At 41.1% G+C, this 25666-nt stretch overlaps 1 protein-coding gene across 5 annotated transcripts in view; it reads left to right on the plus strand.

Moving 5' to 3' along the window:
* The window catches only part of DENND2B (DENN domain containing 2B), a 178947-nt gene that overhangs the window by 106483 nt on the left and 46798 nt on the right, over positions 1 to 25666 (plus strand). For all 5 annotated transcript variants that reach the window (XM_062619830.1, XM_062619833.1, XM_062619832.1 and 2 more), the window contains 5 exons: positions 3474 to 3610; positions 16730 to 16878; positions 19584 to 19799; positions 23857 to 23953; positions 25528 to 25572. In XM_062619830.1, the coding sequence (XP_062475814.1) occupies positions 3474 to 3610; positions 16730 to 16878; positions 19584 to 19799; positions 23857 to 23953; positions 25528 to 25572 (644 nt within the window). The remainder of the gene's footprint in view (positions 1 to 3473; positions 3611 to 16729; positions 16879 to 19583; positions 19800 to 23856; positions 23954 to 25527; positions 25573 to 25666) is intronic.

Consider the following 25666-nt stretch of genomic DNA (forward strand, 5'->3'; position numbering starts at 1 on the left):
CCAAAGCTTGTTACTATAGCAGTTGTGTCAGTTTTATGCAGTGTTGGTGATTTTACTTTAATTCAGTGCTTAGAAATGTTGTCCTAAATTACTATCAGTAGCTGTAGAGGATTAATGCTGAGAAAACCATGTTTTAGCATAGAAAGGGCTTTGTGTCTTCCCTGAGTTAATGATGAGCAGACGATATGGCTACATTTCCCAGGAGTCTTGGAGCTTGACTTCTTTTAATTAGACGATTTCTCTTGTGTTTTGGAAATGTAAAGCTCATTCTGCTCACTGCTTAGAAAATTGTACGCTTCTTTGTTGATAAGCATTCAAAGTATGGCATTTTTAACAAGTTCACCTACCTGTGCATGTGTATGAGATACACAGACTCTTGGTATTTAGTGATGGGCTTTGCAAGTAACTGTTAAACAGCATCTCAGGCCCACGTTATCAGTTCAGCACCTGGTGCTTGATGTTGGCTCTATCAATTAAAAGTTTGTGTCAGCACAACCCGACCTGAAGTGTGATGAGTCCAAAATTGGGGAAGAGAAGCCTTCAGAGTCTGCTCTACTTTTAGGAGATACCTGCTTCTGAAATGGATCAGACAGATCTGCTGATGTGTGTTGTTTCTCTGGGAAAGGGAGGGAGTGTGGAAAGCCAGGCTGTGATTAGCAGTGCTTATCTTCTGAATTCTGGCAACAATCTCAGTTAGAGGAAGTAAATCTAGTTTTTAACAAGAATTTTTGTAACAAAGCTGACCTAATTTTGTTCAGCACAGCATTTCCAATGCATTGAAGACATTGATTTTTAAATGTTCTGCTATAAATGATAGCCTTTATTAGAAAATTAAGGTGAAGAAGTAAAATGGTCTGTGTAGTGGGTGGCAGAGAAGAATGGATAACAGGAGATAATTCTTGCAGAGAATCACCTGTGGCTAAGTGATCCAAGTCAGTCTCCGAGTACATGCTCACGCTGAGTTTGAGACCACACAAGTCATCTCAGAACCACAGTATTTTGTTACAATGAGTTTGTGACCTGAAGTTTTGAATCTTCTTTCAAGAACAGGCACAATTTATGCTTGCTGTTGCTGCTCTGCAGGTTCAGTCTCCTATCATAGCAGAGTTAGCAGCACTGTTCAGCAAAGGAGCCTTTCTTCTGGGTGGGGCTAGTAAGTACAAACCTGAGAGAAAAGCAATATTTATCAATTTAAGCTGTGATTAGTGGAGGGTAAATGGAAGGATTTGCAGTGTTATCATATGTACCTGATATTCTTGCGAATCAGTTTGACATTGTACAGGGTAGGTTTCCATTTGTTTGTAACAGCTTTGCCCTACTGTAGTTTAGTGATTTCTCTGGACTTACCTTTGATTAATGTTGATCTAAATAAGCTTAAATCAGTCTCCCAAAATCACAGGTTTGCTGGCTGACTTCAAGACTGGGTGGAAATCCTTTATAAAATATTACCTTTGTTGTGTTTGCTACTGTCCTTTCTTTCATAACAATAAGGAGAATTCCATCATTTACAATGAGCATGAGACCATACAACTTATCTAAGAATGACAATATTTAGTATTAGTTATTGAAATCTCAGTCTCTAAGCTGTTCTCTTTTTGAGAACAGATGTTATTTTTTTTTTTTTTTTGAGAACTGCTCTCTGTTTGAAACATTATGTCTACAGCCTGTAGCTGTGTTTTTCACTTGAACGAATGTGGTTTGCACTCACTAGAATGTCATGAGAATCAACTGTGGATATTTATTCTTCAGACATTTTGGTTGAAAACAGTGGTTTTTGTTTTGTTGGCTAATTCAACAATATAGTAAAATGGAGGAAGTCTCTTATATTCCCTGCTAGCATAGAACCAGTCTGTATTCAGAGGACCTGGTGCCCACAGTAGCTTTTACACCTCAGATTGATGTGAGCTGGACATTCCCTAGCAGCTGGAGATCCTCTGATGCAGACAGAATGCAGGAGAGGAGTGTCATAGGATAGGCTAGGGTCACACGGGCCACAGGTGAATGCTGGTCCACAAAACTATCCCCGTGTTCCTATCCAGTGTCATTACATCATAGCATTGCCTTGAAATCTATAAGAGTTAGGTATTTAACTACTTTAGAAGGTCTCATTTCATACACAGGTATGTATTCAGTGCTTGAGCATCCTTTATAACTGTGAGTATGTCTGGAGGAATGGATATCTGGATCTGAAATGCATGGTTTGTTTCTGCCATGATCCTGATGTGCATAACATGGACCTGGATATTCTTAAACTAGGGAAAGTAGAGAGAAAGGGCTCCTAAGCCTGCCCCAGACCCATAAATCTGCTCCAGCTGACAAATAGGAAATGCTCTTGTCAAATGCAGTGTCTGTATAATAGTCCCTGTATTGCCTATAGGGATACTCTTGAACCAATTCACAGACTGAAGTTGGTCTCATGAGAGTCTGCCACTGCCATGTGGATGTTCTGTCAACATATGTTTCACTGTAGTAGGGGAGAAGAGGAAAGGGGGTTTTACTGCAGGATGGTTTGCTGTTAATCTAGTTTGAGTATCAATGAGTGAAGTATGAGCATCAGCACAGCCTCTGCAAGCCTTACAGCATCTCGGGGTTTACACCCTGACCTAAGCTCATTTTTCCTACCACTTCATCCTCAGCATTGTCAATAAAATGAATGCTAGCCCCTGTATAGCTGGCATGCAAACCATGCACCTCCCAGCTTTAAGTGTAGACTTTGCCTCAGAACAAATAAGTTAGAGAACATGGAGGGCTTGGCCTTCTCCTCCCCTAGAGCTGCTCAGCAGCACTGGGGCAGGTGTGGATGAGAGGTGGTGAAACCCCCCTCCTTCATGTACTCAGGTAGGAGACAAGTTGTTTTGGTTCATCTGACCCAGCTGTCCTTCACCTTCCTGACAGAAAGCCCAAACTTTCAGGCCCCCAGCCATCAAGCCTGGTTTGCTTGTCCATCCCAGAGAGACTTAATTTCCTCTATCCTTTGTCATTTGCTGCCAGAGCTTGACACAGGCTGTGCAAGGAAATGGGTGACTTTCACATAGGTCTGCCTTTGGCATTTGCAGACTGACCTTTATGTGGGAACATCTCTAAAGGTTCAAGATGTGAGTGTTTTCAGACTAAGGGTATCTTCCTTGACCACATGTTTCTGGGGGCCCTGGCAAGAGCAAGGCAATTTCTAGCCTGTGCTGCTAACTTACTCTGTAGCCTTTGAAAAAGATCACATATTTTCTTAGTATTTTCTCCTTGCCCACACAGAGGGGATAACTACTTCCAACCTCATGAAAGTGTCACATATTACTACGCTAAAGACTGCTGTGAGCACTGGACTTGAGGTCCCCTAAAAATTAGTCCTTAGAGCATCATGTGTGATTGGTTTTTGTTGGTTATTTTACAAATATTTCTTAGCAAGCAAATGCTCAGCTAAATGTTTGAGTCATTTTGCATTCTAGTTACTAATTACTTACTATTTTAAACTTCAGAAAATCCTTTGAGTTTGAGGATGCATCAAGCCTGCAATCCGTGTACCCTCCCTCCCCAACTGAAAATGGGACTGAGAGCCAGCATAAATTTGGATCCAAGAGCACTTTAGAAGAAAATGCCTATGAAGACATTGTAGGTAAGAACCTGCTGCAGAACATGGGCTCACAGCTGATCTGTTGTGGCCAGTGAACATATGCTCTGTGCAAGAACATTCAATGTGGTCAGTAAAGAGGGATTAAATGGAGAGTAAATGGGTTTGATGCATCAGTGCAAACATAACCCTCAGTTGGCTTACAGGTCTTAATGCCTTCAGACTTCATTGGGCGGTACTGGAAAAAGACTGTTTGGTCAGCTTTTTGCCATGCTTTTCAAGAACCAAATAATTTTTTTTATCGAGGCTTTGGCTTGAAGCCTTGAGTGGTGTAAAAATGTAAAGAACTGAACTTTAGATGGTGTTTACAGAGCTATCCAATGGCAAGATTAACCTCATAGGCTTTGTGAGCAAGCCTGAGCTTTTCAGGGCTCCTATACGGGCTGCCTCAAAGCAGTTGTTTGTAGCACAGTTCTAGGTCTCCCTTAAGTCCCAGTTGCTAGTTAAAGAAAAATTAATTTCCTTTAGCTGTACAACCATCAGGAATGTGCAACAAAAAGACTGTTTTGATTAAGCTTCACAAGAAAAACATGTTTCTTTTTGTCTTAGAAGGAAATGTATGGCCTATGCATACATTCTTTTAGCATCAAAAAAGTTGTTATAATTACTGAACATTGGGCAGCCCTTCAAAGCAGATTTTCCACACAAGTGATGACTATCTGCATTGTTTTTAACTCTTTCAGTGTTGTATTATTACAGCAGATACAAAGGGTACTTCATTTTACTTTAAACAATGAATCTTTATCTACTGAAAACTGGAGAACTACCAAGATAGTCAGGGGCCCTAGAGCACTTGTCCTCTGAAGCGACACTGACAAGCTGGGCTTGTTTAGCCTGGTAAGAAGGACCAGAAGTGACCTAATACTGCATACAAATGTTTGAAGGGCAACAAAGATGATAGAACAAAACTCTTGTTGGCCCTATCAGATACAGCAAGGAATAGTGGCCACAAATTGCAGCCTGGGGCTCTTTGTGCTTATACCCAAATTCTGCCTCTATCTTGTCAGCTTCAGTGAAAACAGGAATTTACTCTTCCCATTTTCATCTGTACCCTCCCTTTCAGAATACACAAAAATGCTGCTGTTCAGTATCTGTTAATAAAAATTGAGAGCTTTTTTGGACACTAAAAATTCTTTTTCTGTCCTTGCAATTCATACTTGAAAATGTATAGTGCATTAATTACAATGCTCATCTTTGCTCAGGACATGTCAGCGTGCTGCCAGATGCTGGGTGGTAATGCTTCTTTTCCTTGCTTTGGTTTGGTAAATGTCAAAATAAAATGTGCAGGATTGGTAAGAAGCTCTTTTCAAATGAGAATAAAACTTGTGTTCAGTAAAACAAAATCATAATGGGCTTTTCCAACTCATGGGAACTATAAATCAGCTCCCTGCAGATTATAATTTGGGCATTTTGGCAGGGCAGTGGGAAGAGAATGCAAAATTTCAGATCTGTGGACAAACAGAGAACTTCATTGTTTTGTACTGCTTTTTAAGAAACTCTTTCCAAAGCACTTCATTCAGTGCAGGCATTGCAGGGGGAATACCAAATCAGTATAATTCTTATAAACTGTCAAGCATGATTAAAGACAAGCCAAAGTAGTTTGATCTCCAGCTTTAAAGAAACTATCGTAGTTTTGTGTATCACATCTGCATAATTTATGCCAGTAGTGCTAGACCCCAGCCTCTAAGTAGCCCTTTTGTACTCATGCAAACCAGGTGTCCGTAAGAGTGAGTTTATTTTCTAGATTTCCATCTGCTTCAAAGCTGTAAAGGACTCCGTCATTGTTGCTTTTGGTTTTCCTTACAACCAGTTGCTCTAGAGGTGGTGGTATCTAAATCTGGTTGAAACTCCTGCCTCCCTAAAAGCTTGTAGGTAGTTAAAATATTGTCACTGTAGTAATAAACTTTATTAAGTTTATCATTCTTCCCCCTACCTTTCCCTGTAGAATTAAAACTTTTAATGCCAGTAGGTGCTAAAACACAAGGGAAAAAAAGGCTGCAAATCATGAGCAATGCTTTAAGCACTGTACTGTGAGACAGAATCATAAAAAATATTCTGTTTGGAAGGGACTCTGGAGTCATCTGGTCCAACCTCTGCTCAGAGCAAGGCTAATTGCAAAGTTAGATCAGGGTGCTCAGGGCTACATCTGGTTGAGTTTTCAAAACACCTTAGGAAGATGGTTCCATTGTCTCTCTGTGCAGGCTGCTCTGCTGCTTAACCTCCAGTGTGAAGGATTTTTTCATTCTGAATTCTCCTTGTTGCTGTTTGTGACCCAGCTCTTTCATCCTGTAAGAAACACCTGGCTCTGCCTTTTCCATAACACCTTCTAGGCAGTGGAAGACAGCAACCGGGTTTCCCCTCAGACTTTTCTAGGCTAAGCAGTTCCAGTTCCCTCAGCATTTTCTTGTTTATGTTGTATGCTCCGGCCCCCAGCCATCTTGGCAGCCTTGCTCTAGACTGCCTCCAGTCTGTTGATGTCTCTGTGGTACTTTGAATACTCCTTGCAAGGGCCAAATACAGGGGAATTACCACTTCTTGTGACTTGCTGGCCACACTCTTTCTAATGTAGGCCAAGGTCTGGTTTGCCTTCCTTGCCCAGCATGTACTGCCACAGGGTTATTCTGATCCACGGATGGGACTGTATTTGTCTTTCCTAATCTTCCCGAATTTCCTGTCAAGCTTTTCCTTCAGTTTGCTGAGGTCTCTGGAACAGAAGCTCAGTACTCCTGCCTGTCACTGCATCTCCCAGCCTGGTACCCCTCAGCAGGGCATCTCTCCCTCACTGGAAAGCAGAGGAGAGCTGTGACTAAGTTGTCAGCTATCAGAGGGTATCCTCTAAAAGGCATATTTAATGTTAGATATCTATTAGATACCGTGTGGTATTCAGGTACCGATACTATTCAGAATAGTGCAAGGATCAAAATACAGCTTCTAAGCATGAGTGCTAGGACTAGAGTCACCGGATTTGTTGGTTACTACGTGATCTCCTTATGTGGTGCATATGCACACTAAACCTTTGCCCTTATACTGTTTCCTTCTTGAATAACAAGGACAGTGATGAACTGTTATGAGTAGTTGACGTTATTTTGAGGGCTGACTTTAAATTAAAAAAGAATAATTAAGGTACGTTAAACCAGAAGATGAATATGACATCATGAACCAGACACTTTGTTTAATTTTGTGCACTTTAATAGATGAAATTTCTGCATGTTAAGTTCAAGACAGGTATTAGATTGGACCATAATGATCCATTCTGCATTAATCAGGAAGCAGTTGTATAAAGGGGTGCACTTTCCTAATATTAATCAGAGCTGTGCTCCACGTGTAAGGAGCCATGTGGATTTCATTCATCTGCTGTACTAGCACTTCCAGGAATGTGGCAGTCATAGTAAACTTAACGTTGTTTTACTTCTTGTGGTTTTGAGTGAGTCTTTAATCAGACCAAAATTGATGTGGCTTTATGAATCCAGCTGGGGGAACCACGCTTGGCTTTGTGTGAATTCAACAAACTATCATAGTATTAAGATATGTCTGAGATGGTTGCTTCTGCTATTTTTGTGAACAACAGTATTTCCCGTCATATGCATCATACAGTTTCAGTTTTCCAATCTGTTTCCCTCAATGCAGTTGAGATATTTGAATATTGTTATTTAACATCTGGTGTCTCTGAGGCGTTTTTCACCTGTTATCTAGAAGAAAGCACCTATTATCACCAAAAAAAAAAAAAGTTGAATGAGTAAGTGAAGGCAAGGTTAAGGGCAGAATATAAAGGTTAACTTGAGAAAATCTAGTGAAGACATGTAAATTATTGTTAGTGTTTGTAAGAGAAATTGCACTCACAATTCAGAATTGAAATGTAGTGGAAGAAATCTTTCACAAGACAAGCCTTCTTATCTTCATCACATAGCCCAGGCTTATGAGTATCAGGTTATTTGTCTTCTAACGGCTAGTCTCTTATTGAAGCAATAGTAAAAGTACAGTTTGTGTAAGAATGGGTTTATTTCAGCCACATATATTACCACAGAGAGGTTTTGCCCCAGTGAGCTTCCTGTTCTGTCTGACTGGCTCACGTGCAAGACTGGTGTCTGCTCACTAAACTGCAATGGTCCAGAGCACTCTTAGAACTCTGTTAACTAACATGAAAGACAACCCTCATGAATTAACCTCTTTTAGAGTCCCCAGCTGGTATTAGGCTGTACTTTTCTTTAGAACAAGTCTGGCTTGACTTTGTGGCTGGAGCTCTTTCAAGTACTCACTGTGTTGGGTTGCAGAACCCATGTTCTTTCTGGCTTGGTCACATGCATTGGTGTGTGCCCGGCAACCTACAGTGATGTTAGCCCTTCCTCTGCATTGGTTGGCAGGCTTCCTGGTAGCATTTCCCCAGTGCATAGATCTGCTGGAATTGTTCCAGGGCTGAAATAGATCTTTAGTTCATTTCTCTTCATGAAATTCCTGTGAGGAGAACATAAATGCCTGCTACTGCCCTGGGGAAGTTTTGGTGTTTCACTGGCAGCAGCATCCCTAGGAACACAAGGTCTTGGGATGCCAGCACATGCCAGTTACATATAGCTTGGCCTGTTCTATCTATGCCAGAAGTTAGGTAACATGCCAAAGGCATGGTAGGTATCGATACCAAAAGTTGTTAGAGCTGCTTGGTGGCAGGCCCCAGTGCTGTACATATCACTAGGCCATGTGCCTCTCCATTAACCTTGCAGTTGATACAATCAGCAGTATGGAGCTCCATTGTTCATTAAACACAGGTATTTTTTCAACTAACACTATAGGGTATATTGTGGAAGAAGGAGTTCATCAAATACCTGCTGACTGAGGCCGTTTTTTTCAAGGAGACTCTAGCAGCCAGAATGTGAATCTGGGCAAATGGATTAGCTGTAAAAGAGGGACAGATAACCTGGGCAAGAGAAAGATAGTCAAAAGTGTATGTCGGGCAACTGGCACAAATTCCTGTGAAAAAAAACTTTCCTCCAGGCAATGCCACAGTTATGCAAAGTTAAAAGTTGAAATGCTTGAATTTTAAAGCTGGGAGTCAACAGTTGAGTCCTGGTTCTAAAAGCCCACAGATCTTTGGATCTTTGATTTTTGATATTAGAAAACAGTTTACGGTATTACAAAACAGTTGAAGGAGAAACAGCTGCTGACAGCTACTGTTTCTGTTTGGACAACTGAAGCTGAAGAAGTCTAGAAAGTAAAGAAATGCCCCAGAAACATTGCTGTGGGATCTCTAAAACCAGGATGAAATGAATTTCTGAATGGGATCTTGATGGTGGGCCCCTGTTGGGACTGTCCTGCAGTCCATGGTCCCAGGGGCAGCTGGCCCTCCTGAGGAGGATTTCTTATGCATCCTTCTGCTCTCTGGACCTGTTCAGTGTCACATTTAGATTTTTAATCCCTTTCTATAGCTGGATACTTCTCTTGACAAATATTTTTTGCACTGTAAGAGGATTTAGAATGATGATAGTGACACAATAATGCACTTTGGGAGGAGTATATAATGGAACCTTATTACAGTTGACACCCAAGGTGACTGGAAAGTGAAACAGTGTAGTGACGCAGAGTCGTGTAACTGTTTTCCTCTGTCAGTTTGAATATCTCACTTCAGTTTGGGGAGATCTAGCTTCTTGTTTACTTCTGCATGATAACAGGACAATTAGTTCTTGGTTTGCAGGGGCCTTCTTCACAAGTCAGAGTTGGGTGAAAAATAATCCCAACTGTCCTTGAAATTAGTGAGGGCCAGGGTGGCTGTACTTGGGTAAGTACAGTCTCTTCCAGGGAGATGAGAACAGATGGATCTAGGTCTGATCTATTTCTCAGTGTATCAGAACTCATAAGAGAGGAGATGGAGCAATATGTCTCAAATCAGTATCAAGTATTAAGACAGCCTAACCCAGGTGGGTGCTTGAGCAGTTAAAATAGGCAGGAATCTACAAGCAAGATCCCAAGTGTGGAGGGAATGTTGGTGGTTTAACCTTCTCTGTGGGTGGTTTAACCTTCTCTGTGGAGTCCAGAACAGCATGTCACTTCCTTTGTCACTCCTGGTTAGGCACTTCATCTCTCCTAAACTGACTAGTTGTTTTAACTTCTGATGTAAATCGGATATAGTGCATGTCATGTAACAAATGGGATGATTTAGCTGCTTTACTGAATCCTCCACTGTGTGTGACAAGAGCTGCAGAAATGATGACTGAGGTCCAGCTGGAAGACGTTCCAACTTGACATTGCTTTCAACTTAGAACATTTGCAAAGTTCTCCCAGTAAATGTGGAAGAAGGTTAGAAAGACAGTGTTCAGATCTTTCCAGTAAAATCCCACCATCACGTGCCACGTTATTGCCTGTCATGCTTTTGTATTGAATTATTGCCTCTCACGTTATCATCTCGCATCAAAACGGTTGTACAAATCTGGAGGAACCTGGGGCTGCTGGGCTGTTGTGAGGCTGAAGCAAACTTGGAGAGATTACACCTCTGCCTAGTGCTATGCTAGCTGCTTCTTTGAAAACACTTTGGGTTTTTGGTCAGGCCCTTACCAGGATGTCTTTGGGTAGCTGTTAGTCAAAGATGGAGCTAGGATTGATACAAAATGATGGTGCAGTCAGTGATGAGAGAAACATATGGTCCTGTCTTCTTCCACTACCAGTCTGCCTCTCACAGTCTAAAAAGCATGTGAATTTTTGAAAAGTGTAATAGTGGCAAATTTAATAATAGATGCTGTAGGACAATGGCAGCCAGAGCACATTAAATCAAACACTATCCATATAAGCCTGTCAAAGAAAGGCCAAATACTCTAGCTGTCTTATCCTATTGATGATCAGCCTGCTGCTTTGTTACTACATTGGGATACATGGATTTCAGTTATTTTTAATAATCATCTCATGCTTTATTTAGATCTCCATTTCTATTTGTGGAGTCTGTCTCAGTGCTATACTATCCACTGCAGTTTTCTTTTTTTTTTGACAATCTCTGTCAGCTTTATTGCCTGGTTTTCTAGTCAGTGCTGCAGGTTAGTAAAGCAGTGAGTAAAATGACCCTGAGGCTGCTCTGCCAAATCCTAGTTTAAATGCAGAGACTGTGTTGAAGTCAGCAGGGTTAGACCACTGTGAAGTGCAAGCAATTTAGGCATGCTGATGCTGTACTGTTGCTCATCAGATGTTTTCATGCACATGATTTTGGACTGTTAAGTGGATGATTTCTGGGGTGAAATTTCTTATTGATTTATCAGCAATGCTAATTCTTCTCCATCTAATGCTTCATTATGATTATATATCTGAGCTCTTACAGTCCCTGAAGAGATAGCAGGGAGCTGAGGGTATCTCCAGTGTTTCTTACGCTTATTGCAAGGCAAAGAAAAACTGGAAAAGTTCAGAAAATACAGGCTATTGCCTACAAGCTCCATGGACCAATGCTCCGAAGTCTGATCACATTTTAGACTTGTCACTCTGTGTGTTGCAGATGCTCTGTGACTTTTCTGAGAACATGCTACTGAGCTGAAACACTGGATGGTAGGATTATAAGCAAGTAATGGTCTGTAACTTAGCACTCTTCAGCAATAGCTTTTTAAAGCACCTATAATGTGTCTCAGGTGTAATTTGATATTGAAATGGTTCCTCTTTCTACAGATTCCTGGGGTAAATCCCTCAGCTGAGATGCACAGTTGCAGATTCTCCGATGTTGAAAGAGCTCATCTACATACTAAAGATCTAAGCTCACATACTTTATGAGAATATGGAGATTTTGTGGGTTTCACCCATTTGATCGAACATGCTCGTAAGCATCCCCATGGCTGAGTCTTCCTCCAGCATTGGCAGTGTGAATCTGCACTTGCATAATTTTATGAATAAAATAACTGAGTAATGCCTATGCATTGCAGTGAATGCACCTGGATTCTCACCATTGAGCAGTTTGCTGGACTTCAGTGCCCACAGATGGGGGGAGCTCTAAGTCTGCACAGTACATGAATCCCCTGCTGTTCCCTCATTCAGTGCTTGCACTCTGGGGTTCACTCCTATTGCTTCCTCTTCAATGTCAGCAAAGCAGCATTCCCCAAACACCCTTCTCTGATTGCTTCCTCCTTGCTCAGTGGTATTGTATCTTAATCTTCTGCAAGGGCTTGTGTGCACCAAATATGTGTGAGCTGGGTGAACTGGGCTGTATGTACAATTGAACACAGGTCACGGGCAGAAGGTGAAAAAGGTAGTTCAGGTGTTATTAGAGGGATTACATGTGGAAAGGAGTTGATGTGCCTTTTTTCTGTCATTGCAAGAGCATTGCAAAAGGTTGAAGGGACGGTAGGAGCTACAAGCATCAGAAGTTCTTACATACTGCTCACTTGGGTGTTTCTACTTGGCTGCTGTTCAGTCCTGTTTCTGCCTATCTGGGCCTCTTTTCATGGCCATTTTTCACCACTATTTCCAGCCCCTTGCCTCTGGAGGTTTGTGCTTCTTTTTGCCAAGTCTGTCCTTGGGTGGCAGCTGAAGTTTTCATCTCCCAGTTCAGCATAATTCAGAATACATGAATTGCCTTATATTTTGTGCACATGCCCTCGTATGCAGGAAATACACATATTTGTGAGGTGTTAACTTCAGCCATACAGCTCAGGGGCCTGGGCTTTCTAAGTAGTAAGCATGGAAGGCCATAGGCTCTTAGCTTGGACACAGTATTGCCTTCTGGACACAGTATCTCCTCTGTGAGCACTGGCTCCTAATTTAGGCACCCACGTTGAAGAACCCTTTCCCTTACTGTATGCCTGCTGTTTGATTCTTCTTGTTTCGTGGTGGTGCAACACAGGAGTTATAATCAGCACTTCATTCCTCTGCTAATTATTCCTCCCATCTGGATGGAAATGATGTGCTTCCCTGCTTTCTGCCATTTATAGAGAAGTGTCTGCCTGTGCTTTTTTTTCCCTCAGCCTTACTTTTCACTCCTTTCTCAGCATGAGACAGGCTTGCTGAATCTGCCTCTGCTTCCCATTTGCCACGTGTGAGAGGCTGAGCAGAGGAACATTGTGTGCTGCCTCAGGACTCGGTGGGGCTGACCTGCAGAGCATCACGGAGTGAAGAATTGCAACTGCTGGACAAAACTCATTGATGCTTAAGCTCAAGGCACTGCATTCCTCAGGACTTTTCTGACGATCACTGGTTATTTTATTTATTTATTTATATATTTTCCCATGTGGATCAATCATTAAATTGCCTGTGAGAACTTCTGAAGATAAATGTCGCATAGATAAATGTCCTGCTTACTCAGCAGTTCGGTACGTAGAATGCAAGAGAATGGGAAGCTTGGAAAAAAGAATGCTTATGAAGGGAACTGATCCGGAAGCAGGGATAGTGATTAGAGACAGTGTTTGCCAAAGACTTGCTATTTCATGTGACCATGTGCATTCCAGGGGGCTGATTCAGCTTACTTTGAAGTCAGTGATAGTATGCTGTTGTCTTGTGTGGCAGTTGGATGAGTCTTATTAAGACAAGCCTGGCCTCTATACAGTGTAATATTTCTCCTTTTGGCTTCCAATAGAGATATCTGTATGGAAGGAACGAGGATACTTCCTTTCTCTTTCAGTGTAAATGTGTTTTCTTTTTGCAACAAATCCAAACGAATGCAAAAGCACTGCAGGCTTGCAGATTGTGAACATTCCTTGCCTGGATCTTGGGACTTAGAGAAGGGACAGTGTTGAGGAGAAAGGCAAGAGATCAAAGCTGCAAAGCTCTGATCTGACCCGTCTTTATGGAAACTTCCTCCATTTTTGTGCTGCAGCAGCAGAGCAGTAGCAGCCCATCACTGCAGCTCTTTCCCAGAGCCTCTCTCCAGTGTGGGACTCACACCTGCTGGTGGCCACTAGTTCCCAGGCCTTTCTCCCATGGAAGAAAGCCATTGTACAGCCAGATGGGGTTAAAAGCTGCTCTAAGGCAGTTCAGGGTACCTTCACATCTTTCTAGCTTACCAGACATCAGGGGCTTCTTGTCACTTGTACAGAAACCAGTCTGAGCTGCCTAATGCTTGCTTTGCATAGCTGGTCTTTTGTGTCTCATCTACCAGGGAGAACATGCATACTAAATGTGGTGGCTGTCTCAGGTATGAAAATTGTTGAAGACCTAGACAGAAGAATAATCTCTTCTAGTTTACTGCCTGAACCAAATACTTGGTTCAAATGCCAAATCAGCAAAACCAGTTTGTTCTGGATTGATCAGACTATTTCATTATCAGAGATTTGGTGTGGAAGGAGGTTATTCTTTTTAAGGAAAAAAAAAACAAAACCCACCAACATATTTGGTCTGAAGGCACCATTTCAAAATAAAAAAAAAAAACAAACCAAAACCAAATAACCCTCCAACCCCCCCCCCCGAAATAATTTGATTTTTAAGCAAATGAGAAAAAAAAAAAAGAAGAGAGAAGAGAAAAGAGAAAAGAAAAGAAAAGAAAAGAAAAGAAAAGAAAAGAAAAGAAAAGAAAAGAAAAGAAAAGAAAAGAAAAGAAAAGAAAAGAAAAGAAAAGAAAAGAAAAGAAAAGAAAAGAAAAGAAAAGAAAAGAAAAGAAGCTAGCGTTCTTGAACAGCAAACCAGTCATCTGAAGAAGCTCTTGCAGCTCTAGGGAAAGGGTTAAAATCCCCTATGGTGTCTCCACTGACCTCCACATTACACTGAAGAGGAAACTGGTCCAAGCTTTCTTTTGGTAAAGAATCTGAGTTAGAAAAGCCACCTCTAATCACGGTTCATTGCTCCTCCCTCTTATCCAAGACTTCTCTGGGCCTGTTTCTATACTTAATATTATAGGTCAACATTAGTAATGTTGAATTAAATTGGGTTCAAGCAATTTTGTTCTACATTGTGACTTGGAAAGAGAATCACCCTAAAACTTTTAAACTTTTTACACTTAAAAGAAAAAAGGTTTTTTTTTGGTGGATGGGCTGTTTCTTCTCAGGAGTTTGGACATTCTGCAGACTAATGTAATAACATATGTTTTCACAAGGAAGCATATGTTTGAGCACTGTCTCATGTAGCTGGGTACTTTGAAATCTGTTAAGCCATTCTAAAATGCTTGCTTGACCCATAGTTGACTTGGGCTTAAAGAAATTTTATTGTGCTAGTACAGCCCAATTAGTTGTGAGTAAGCATTTTGCAAAGCTGACTGTTTACTATTGTTGTTATTGTCATATCTGGAGCTTTAGCATTTACAAGTAACAGAATTAGTGTGTAATATCTATTTATTTTTCTTCCTACAGAAGGAATCAATCTACATTTGTAGCCTTAAGTTTTTTAGGAGTATTTGTTGCTTAAGGTTTACCCTGTTTATTGCATTCATCAAAAGGTCTGTCTTCAAAGTACCCTGAATGAATTCTTCCTATGTGGCATGTGGACTGACTATGATGATAGAGTAGCCTCTAGAATCAGATTCCCTCTGCATGAAATAATAAGCTGTGATTGCCAGTTTAAACATTCTTCAAGAACAGCAACAGCTATTCAGGCTTCTAATTAAAACAAAGCTGAAACGTTCACTGTTGTGCATATATATGACTAGAAATCTTAGTATGATGTGCTACCAAAGAGAAACTGTATTTTTGGTTGTTAATATGTGAACTTGCTAAGCGAAACCTCCTATGGCTACAACTGATGAATCAAGCAGCCTCGTGCTTCCAGGCTTAACAATACAGTACAAAGCCCAAACTGCTTTTGTTTTCTTTTGTACATAAGGAAATGTAATTTTCTGTCTAGAACAAAAGAAAACTGGTAATGAAGTGAACTAGGTATTGCCTAATTCATTTGCTCTTATTGAAAACACCTATTCCTCAACTGTCACCTCTGTAAAAGAGGTATTTTCCCTAACAGTGTGAATAATGATCTATGCTATAGCTTTCTGTCCTCAGTTCTTAATTGATCCAGTATGAGGTAAAACCTGAATTTCTTACATTTAATAGCTTTTATTGCAATATATTCTGTACTAAATGCATGAGCTTTAGAGTCATCTTTAGATATAAAACCAAAATCAAATTGGTTCAAAAGCTTTGAACTTCCTGCATGTTTCAAGTTTCTGCAAATTCAGATTTCATATTGGACTAGATCACTTTTGGGGCGATGATTTTCTGTGTAAGATGGTTGGAAAACTGGAAGGACCCTGTGTTCAAATGACCTGAAGTTCTAAACCAGTTGCTGCTTATGAACTGGCTGAAGAAATGGATACAAATTGTTTATTTCACTGATGGCACTTATTCATCTTCATGCTTCTTTGTTCAGTGAAAGGTTTAGAGAGGTCAGGAGTTTCGAGAAGATGGTGACTTATTCCACTAGTTCCTATGCTGCTGAAGTGTATTGGATCACATTTAAATCTGGACAATAAATTTTGGTCCTGTTTTTCAGATGTTATAAATTCAAATTTTGCAGTCTGCTTGTTGATGTATTTTTCATTTATGTCATATTTAGTGATAAACCTTTCAAGCCTCTCTATATTACTGGCAGGATGAGTTTCCTTCTGGGAGATATTAATTTAATATAAACTGAAATGAAGAGCTGCTTAATTAGAAGGCATGATCTGTTTTAAAGGACACTGAGGATGCAGTATGGTTGGGCAGAAATCTTCCCTCATCTTTTACATTTCCAATCTTCTCTCTTGGCACTGCTGAGCTGAAGTGTTTGTTCTTTCTCTGCCTTCTCTCAGGGGAAGAGAAAGATGAAGGTAGCATCAAATAAAAGTTGTCTTATTGTGTTTAAGAGTGATATGTTGAGAACAGTTATTTATTGGTATTCATTTCACCCTGTGAGTGGCTGCTATAGATTTATAAAATCTACTGATAGACTTTAAAGTAGTTATGTGCCTTAACTTTTATATATCAATAAATTTTCCACAGCTGCAGATGCTCAGAAGCACATCTTGTGAAATCTTTGCATCTTATTAAAAAAAAAACAGTAAAAAAAACCCAAAGAAACTTGTCGACCTCATAGCCAAGTTCTCCTCCAAATACTTCCAGCTGCAGCTAGAGGGATGAGTCATGCTGAAAGCTGAGGAGCTTTTCTAAAAGCCTTTCACTTGGTTCACATGATTTTTTTTAACTCTACATTCCTGTCTGTTTTTTTTCTTAAAAAAAAACCCAAAATGTGCAGGCGAGTCACCCAAGGAAAACCCATATGAAGATGTGGAGCTGAAAGGCCGTCATGCGGGCCGAAAACCTCATCAGCTCTCCGAGAATTCCCTAGATTCTTTGCACAGGATGTGGACGCCGCAGGACAGGAAATACACATCACCTCCCCAGGTAATGCCAGACTTTCTGGGCTTGAAGCTTGTTTGAAACTTTATTGAGAAAATCAATCATGGCATAAGAGAAAGAGCAGTTGTATCAAACGGGAAAGGGTATCTGGAAAAGGAGTACAATCAAATGCATAAATTGTTGCTGGGAATGCTCTTGGCAGCTGTGGCTCAGCTTCTCAGCACCGTGCTGCTGAAGCTGATGGCTCTTTGTGCTGGGCTACAGCCTGATGAGTTTCAGCAGAATCCTTCCACCGGTTGGTTGTGAGCTGAATCTGGCCCTAAGTTATCTGTATGGCTGCATCAGTTTGTGAATTGCCTCTGCACTTGCTGCTGGGCTTTTAGTTATAAAAAGCTGCCTGGCTTTAGGAAGGGAAAAGTCAGCTGTTTAATCTTGCCCATGTATTGTTACATGTGGCCTATTGTGACTTTGCTTATGTGAAGTGCATAGCGTGGCATGTTTTATTGTAAAATGGTGAAGGCCAAGTATTCCCCCCCCCCCGCCCCAGTAAATGAATAATAAAATAATCAGAAAAACCTGAGTGTCTGCATTTAACAAGGCTGTATAAGTTGTGTTTACAGCATAAAGTAAAAGACCTGGAACTCTGCAGGCTTTCCATTTGGTGGTGAATTTTCCAAAGCAGTCTGTTTTTTGTGAAAGCTGTGCAATGCCAGGTTGCTTTGTTGTTTATGGGATCATTGTGTTTGTAAGGAAAAATATAAATTTCATCACATACTTAATTTTGAGGTTCAAAACGCCTTTTAAAAAAAACTTTGTTTTCCATTGAATCAATAGAAACTTTGCACTTGAGCAAAAAGGTCACAATAACTTACAGTTTTGTCTTGTAAAGAGACCTAGAACAAAACTGATTATATTTTCTTTCACTTTTTTTGTGTGTATGTGTGCATCACAGTCCAAGAGACAAAAGATGTCTCACCAAGGTTCTTAGTATGCACCTAGCACATCGTTTATAAAACAGGAGTGGTTTGAGCAAAGCTGCTGAAAAGGGGACAAGTGAAAAGTAGTAATTGGGCAGAGTAAGGAGAAACAGAAACCGCAGCCATGAAGATAACTTGTAATAAGAAGCATTCTATGAGTAACAATTATTTTCAGCAGGAATTCAACAAGAATTGTGTAGCATCTAGAGGATCCATCAGGGTTTACAATTAGGGTAGGAACCATACAGGTCTATAGTAAGATACTGTTCCCTGTTTTCTGTTTTACACAGGGTGACCAAAGAATGCACAGATTAAAATGAATTCTGTAAAGTTGCTCAGTAAATAAGCCCTCTCTGGTATCTTTGCAACAGGGCTATCTTTATTCTGGTATCTTCTTTTTTAAATGCTGCCAGGAGTTTCCTGCCAGGAGTCTGTCCTGCCATAGTTGTGCTGTCACTGTGCTGATATTTAAAGGCAAGAGACACTAAGAGCAGGTCAGCTATGGACCTGGGTAATTCTCCAATGACCAGAAATAGAAAAGTCTCAATTTCCTGAAGGATAGAGGCTTTGGCAATGATTTATCACCCAGTTTTCCATCATAGCAACATAGCTGGATTAGCAACCTTACTTTTCAGTCATGGATGATGGTAAACAAGATGGAAGAGATCAGAAGGTCAGCAGTGTTTCAACAATTATCTCCAAAAAGAATTCCTTTCATTAAAGTATAGACTGCTGCAGATTTTCCTGGCATGCTTACCTGTGTTAAGCAGAGGCCTCTGAAACACTGGCTTGTGGTCATTTTGAATCCCACTATGTCTTCTTCTCTCCCATTCATCAGATTTTGAAGTCATCAGGTATAAAAATAATGTTTTATTGGTGACATACGTGTGACGCAAACTCCACACCTACAGAAACACCTATGCTTAATCCCAGATAGTATGGTGCTGTAACAGTTAAGCTCTCCAAGTAAAACAAATGGGTCATTTCTTACTGCAGGTTTTTAGCTTACAATACTGCTAATAGAATATTAGTAAATGCCAGTTGACAGCTGTTTAATACACTGGTACTTTTTTCCTAGACATGCTGGTTAAGCTGCTTACAGTGTTTGCTCTCAGGAGGAGACCTGGCCTTGCCAGCCAGCTGATTAACCTTCCAAAGAGCTGGGCAGAGCTGCTCAAATGGCTGCTCCAAAAGAACCCCAGTTTTTAAAAGATAGCTGTTATTTGGTGCTTAATCCTGTCAGTGAGATTTTTCCCTTTCCACCTGCAATAAGTTTTGTATTTTAAATGGAATTCTTTGGAAATGCAGGACTGGGTAACCATACCTCTGTACATTGGCAGATCTTGAAACTACTTAACATCATAGATATAGAATAAGCTTGATTTTCTATCTTTTCTCTAAGAAAAAAATAGCAGCTTCTATGTAGTTGCTCTTGATTTTCATTACGGTAAGTGAAAGAGATGGATCAGGTCAGTGTTCTGATGTCAGCCAAGCCTTTAAATTAGGTTTGAATGCTCATAAAGTTAATGTGATGTGGGAACATGGAAATGCACCAAAGCCAACAGTACTATTGTTTTCTTTGAAATTTGAAGTGTTAGTTATTGACCCCTGCCCCTTCATTTTGACCTTAAAAACTCACTTTGCACATAACCCGCAGAGGAGTGTCTCACCTGGCATGATGTCCTTGTGTAGTCACCACTGCTCACAAAGACCTGCTTCTGCACTAAGTGTTGCTGAGGAGGGGAAGAACTCAACCTGTTCTTGTTCCTGTAGCTGCCTTCGAAGCCCAGCAGCCAGTCTCTGCGCATCAGCAACTGGTCAGAAAGGAAGAGCCACCGCTTGCCACGGCTGCCCAAGCGGCACAGCCACGATGACATGCTTCTGCTGGCTCAGCTTGGCATTCCCTCCTCCCCTTCCAGCATCAACGAAGATAGCCTGAGTACCACAAGTGAGCTGCTGTCTACACGGCGGGCCAGGAGGATCCCAAAGGTACTGGCAGTGTGATCAGGGTTACCCTGAGGATAAGTCACCTGTCTGCAGAAGCTTGTACTATCTAGCCTTTAGCAATTGCTGAAAGTTTTTTTTGAATCCTAAGGGAAAATTGAGATCAAAACAGAAACAGTCACTCTCAGGACACAAGACAAACTCCTTTTTCACATGTAGTCATATTGTGAAAATCCCTTCTCTAGAAGTGGGTAACTGCCCTGATCCAAAAGTAGCAAACATCTCATTGCCATCCTTGTGCAGAGTTGATTTTAAGCCAATTCTGTTTTCCAGACTTCACTTTAAGCTCTGTGGACAAGTGCATTGTTGTGTACCTAACTATGATTTTGAATGGGTGATGGCCAAGCAATTATTATTTATAACATGCAGCAGAATCTGAAGTTATTTTTTTACCCCCATCATTTCTTTACTGGTCTCAGGAAAATAACAACTATTGGCCTAGTATGTTCTCCTTCATTTACTCACAAGCCACCTGTGGTGGTTTAAACCCAGCCAGACAGCTTGTTCACTCACTCCCCCCTCTTCTTGCCCTCCCCCTACTCCCGGAGGAACAGAGAGGAGAATTGAAAAGAATGCAACTCCCATGGGTTGAGATAAGAACAGTTTAGTAACTAAGGTATAACACAAATCACTACTGCTACTACCAATAGTAATAATGATAAAGGAAATAACAAGGGAAGAGAATACATCATCTCACCACCAGCCAACCGATAACTCGCCCCCCCCCCCCAGCCCGACCAAGCTCTGACTGATACCTCCTCCAACCCTGCAGTCTCCCAGCCCTTCCGGCTAACTCCCAGTTACATCCTGGGCATGACATGCTGTGGTATGGAATACCTCTTTGGTCAGTTTGGGTCAGGTGTCCTGTCTCTGCTTCCTCCCGGCTTTTCCTCCTCCCTGGCCAGAGCATGAGGCTCACAAAGTCCTTGGCCAAACCAAAACATCCTTGTTATCAGCTCTGTTCCCAGGCTCAAAGTCAAAACACAGCACTGCACCAGCTACCAAGAAGGAGAAAAATGACTGCTACTGCTGAACCCAGGACACCACCCTATCTCAATAACCCTGTTGTCTTGATAGATTTGAAGCAAAAATTAATTTTCCATTTTTCAAGGAGTTTTCCAATTCAAAATGGGATGTGAAAAAATCCCAAGCCACCAGACAACAGCAAAAGAAACCAAGAAACCTCTTCTGGTACAATAGCAACAGAGAGAACTGGCAATATATTTATTTTTGGCTTGTGAGTAAAGTTAATTTTTATCATATATTCAGCTCTTTCCTATTCTTATTAGAGAGCATATTTTAAAGTACATGACTGTGAGTACTGTGAGTAGAGGGAGATTTTTATGCTCTTGTCTGAAATTCTGCCTAAGGAGGAAATTAATCCTACTTCCTTAGTATTTACTGTATTTTTACTTTCTTGGAATATACTACTGCACAAATAAGCAAACATCTGTGAAGGATTCTACTGAATAACTTGCAGATTAGCTTGGTTTTGAGTAGAACTTGGACAGTTTTGATGTTAGTTTTGTAGCCAATCTCTATTTATTTATTTATTCAAATTTAAGTGATACACATTCTCCTTATATGAAATCATGCTTTCCGCATATGGGTGTTAATAGTTTTATCATAAATCTCATAATTAATTATCATTAATTATCTCATAATTAATTGTTATAATTATCATAATTATCATAAATAATAATCTCTGGCTTTGACCACTGTACCTCCTAGAATCACACATTACTGAAGAATAGCTTTTTCTTTCTCAATCAAGCAACTATAACGTATACTTATTAGAGAGAAAAACTTGAACCTGAGAAACTCCTGTTCTGTACCACACCATTGATGCTTTCTGAAGCAATATCCAAATGCTTTAAACATCTGGGCTTTCTGTATTTTACCCTCGTTGAAGTATCTCCTGCAGACAATCCCAGCAAGGTCCCTCACTTCTAGTTCCCTATGCCTTGTTTAGTGCTTATGTGCAGCAGTTTCTGGGCCGGGGCATGTGCTGGAGCTGGGCCAGGTTTCATTCTGCTGGCTCTGCCATGATACTGTGCAGGTTCCCAGTGGGCCAGGCACATGGCTGCAAGCAGGGAAGTTCCAGCTGAGCATTGCTGGTAGGATGCACATGTCTCAGTCAGCATGTAGAGGTAAATTTCCTAATCCTACTTCAAGAAAGAAGAACCAGAAAGGACTTCAACACTTCACACTGCCTGTTCTGGGCCAGACTCTCTTCCTCTGTTGGAGGGGTTGAATGAGTTTTTGTTCCAGTCTCTGCTCTGTTACTGACTTGCTAATGTGTCCTCAGCAAATCAAGTTTCACTGAGTTTATTTCTCTCTGCAAGCTGAGGTAAAACAGCTTTTGTAAAATATATTACAGTTCTATGAGTAAAGCTGCTATGCAATGAAATATACTATTCATGACTCATAAAACATTAAGATTAATTGCTACATATTTATGACTCTTCGGAAGTTGTAATACTCTGTTCAATTACAAATTCTTAGTAATCCCAACCTCTTGTTGAAGGCACTAAACAGAAGTTATCTCATTAATATTTTTCATCATCTCAGGATAGACGGTCATTATCTGCAGTAGCCCTCCTGAAGGAAGTCATAAAGATGATTACCAGGAGTTAAAATTCTGGCTAGTGCTGATACAAGCCAGCTAAAAGTGGCACTAGCAGCTAACTTCAGAATACTTTCATGAATAAGGATAAGGTTGGAGATGGTAGATAAAGCACCTCTGATGTAAGGCAAGTACAGCATGAGTTGGAAAGGGGAGAGAGGGTAAGTCCCTAAATGCCAGATCCTCAGCTGATATTACATAGACTCAAAGATGCTCGTTCACTCTGTGCCTGAAAAGGCTTTAAAAAGTTACAGCTTTCTCCTTCTGTGCTCATTTGAACACTCTAAAATCTCAGTTCAGAGAGGTGTTAACACATGTTACTCTTACACATTCAAAATGAAATATGACCTTAAAGTTCATAAGAGTTTGGTAAAGTTGGATATGACTAATGGATCACTGTTACTTAGACAATGGAAGTGAAGACAGAAACAGTGGCATAGAGAAAGAGGTGATAGAGGATGACAGCTGCTTTTGAGTCCCCAGACTTATTGTGCTTTTATTGAAGTTGTCAACAAGGTTTTTAAAAACGGGATTTATGTTTCTGACTTACTTAATAATTTTTAAAATATAGCCATAGGTAAAGGAGTGAGCTTCAAAATAAGTGATTCAAACAAATGGGATTCAAAATGAGGGAGTTAAATGCATTTTGAGCTGTCAGTGTGCACTTGCAGCCCAGAAAGCCAGCCATATCCTGGGCTGCATCAAAAGGAGTGTGACCAGCAGGTAGAAGGAGGTGATCCTGCCCCTCTACTCTGCTCTCGTGAGACCTCACCTGGAGTATTGTGTGCAGTTCTGGTGTCCTCAACATAAAAAGGACATGGAACTGTTGGAACAAGTCCAGAGAAGGGCCACGAGGATGATCAGGGGACTGGAGCACCTCCCATATGAAGACAGGCTGAGAAAGTTGGGGCTGTTCAGCCTGGAGAAGAGAAGGCTGCGTGGAGACCTCATAGCAGCCTTCCAGTGTCTGAAGGGGGCCTATAGGGATGCTGGGGATGAACTCTTCCTTAGGGACTGTAGTGGTAGGAAAAGTGGTAACAGGCTCAAACTTTAGCAGGGGAAGTTTAGATTGGATACAAGGAAGAAATTCTTTACTGTAAGGGTGCTGAGGCACTGGAAGGGGTTGCCCATGGAAGTTGTGAATGCTCCAGCCCTGGTGGTGTTCAAGGCCAGGCTGGACAGAGCCTTGGGTGGCATGGTTTAGTGTGAGGTGTCCCTGCCCATGGCAGGGAGGTTGGAACTTGATGATCTTAAGGTCCTTTCCAACCCTAACTATTCTATGATTTTGAAATAGTAAAGGCTTTGGGGGTTCAGCTGCCCTGTCATTTATGGTCAACTTCTTTGTTTGGATAGATAAATTAAAAGTTTCCTTAAAAGTGTTTGGTCTTACTGATTCCTCATCTTCTTATTTTGCAGCTTGTCCAAAGGATCAATTCCATCTACAGTGCAAAAAGAGGGAAAAAACGACTGAAAAAACTTTCTATGTCCAATATTGAGACAGCATCCCTACGAGGTATGACACAAGCATTGTGGTTCACTGAATCCACTTGAATGTTACAGGATTAACTGATTCCCTTCTTTCATCCACATCTACCCTGGGGTCTACTTCATTTAGAACTTTCCTCTGCAAACACTGATAACTTTCAGTCTGCAGGAGGAGAAAATGGAGATGAACTAAAAATAAGTGAGATTCTCAGCATTGTCTATCCTGTTAATCCCATAATCAGCTAGAATAGTCAGCTGCTTTCGTTTACGTTTTGAGTAATTTGCATCTGTAAGTTTTGTCCAAAATTCATAGTTTTGATCTTGTAATTCATTCATGCTTTTTCCTGGCATGTGAAAGTAACTCACACTGTGCTTCAGACTGCTTTTGCAAAACCCATGTTTGTAGTAGGAGCACAATAGAGCTTCAATGGGAGTTCACCCCAGAAATACATCTTGTTATAAGGATACTTTTGCATGTTATTCTTGCTCAATTAGGTGAATTCTGGTGATTGAAAATGTTACCCAGCAGACAAAGCTCATAGGGCTTACTTCAACTTCTGAAACACTGAATAGCTCTTACTCAAAATAATTACAAGTCTGAAAAAGAAGTGGAAGGGTTAAAATCCATTTTCCAAATGGCACATTCATCTTTGTGGCTGTCCTGGGTTCAGCAGTAGTAGTCGTTTTTCTCCTTCTTGGTAGCTGGTGCAGTGCTTGGTAGCTGGTCCCAGTGCTTGGTAGCTGGTCCCAGTGCTTGGTAGCTGGTCCCAGTGACTTTCGGCCTGGGAACAGAGCTGATAACAATGATGTTTTGGTTTGGCCAAGGACTTTGTGAGCGTCATGCTCTGCCAGGGAGGAGGGGAAGCCAGGAGGAAGCAGAGACAGGACACCTGACCCAAACTGACCAAGGAGGTATTCCATACCACAGCACTTCATGCCCAGGATGTAACTGGGAGTTAGTCGAAAGGGCTGGTAGTCTGCAGGGTTGGAGGAGGTATCAGTTGGTGCTTGGTCAGGCTTCTGGGTCGGACTCGTTTCTTGGCCAGTGGTATTGTATTCTCTTCACTTGTTATTTTCTCTTATCATTGGTGGTGGTGGTAGCGGTGGTGATTTGTGTTGTACATTGGTTGCTGGACTGTTCTTGTCTCAACCTGTGGGAGTTGCACTCTTTTGATCCTCCTCCCCGTTCCTCCAGGAGCGGGGAAGGGGAGAGCCCCGGGGGGGGGACACCTCGATTGCTCTCAGCCCGGCACCACTCACTGGGAGTGAGTGAACAAGCTGTCTGGCTAGGGTTTAAACCACAGCAGTGGCTTAGCATAGATGTGGGTTCAGTGGAACCAGTTGCTGTAAAGGAGAATGAATTTAGCATTTTCATTACAATAAAGCTCTTATTCTCAAGCAAAATTGAAACTTAATCTGGGGAAAACACAGTCTAAGGAGCCATTAAAACTGTTTTATTTCAAGTTATTTAAAACTGAGGAGAGAGCATGTGTGGATCACAAGGCTCAGTGGGAGATATGATTCTTCCCAGTTTCACCACAGTCAACTAAGTTTGTGTTTGCTTTGGTTTTGCATTAACTGATCCCTCTATCTCCTCTGCAGATGACAACAGTGAGAGTGAGAGTGACTCAGATGACAGGTTTAAAGGTAAGGGATCAGCTTTCAGTAACTTCTAGTCAGCCACTGTCACACACCTTAGCAATGTATCTTCTCCTGCTACTGCATGTTCCTTTCCATGATG

Source organism: Pezoporus occidentalis, unplaced genomic scaffold (genome assembly GCF_034315485.1).
Source record: "Pezoporus occidentalis ecotype Australia unplaced genomic scaffold, CSIRO_AGI_Poc_V1 ctg214, whole genome shotgun sequence".
Taxonomy (NCBI): Eukaryota; Metazoa; Chordata; class Aves; order Psittaciformes; family Psittacidae; genus Pezoporus; species Pezoporus occidentalis.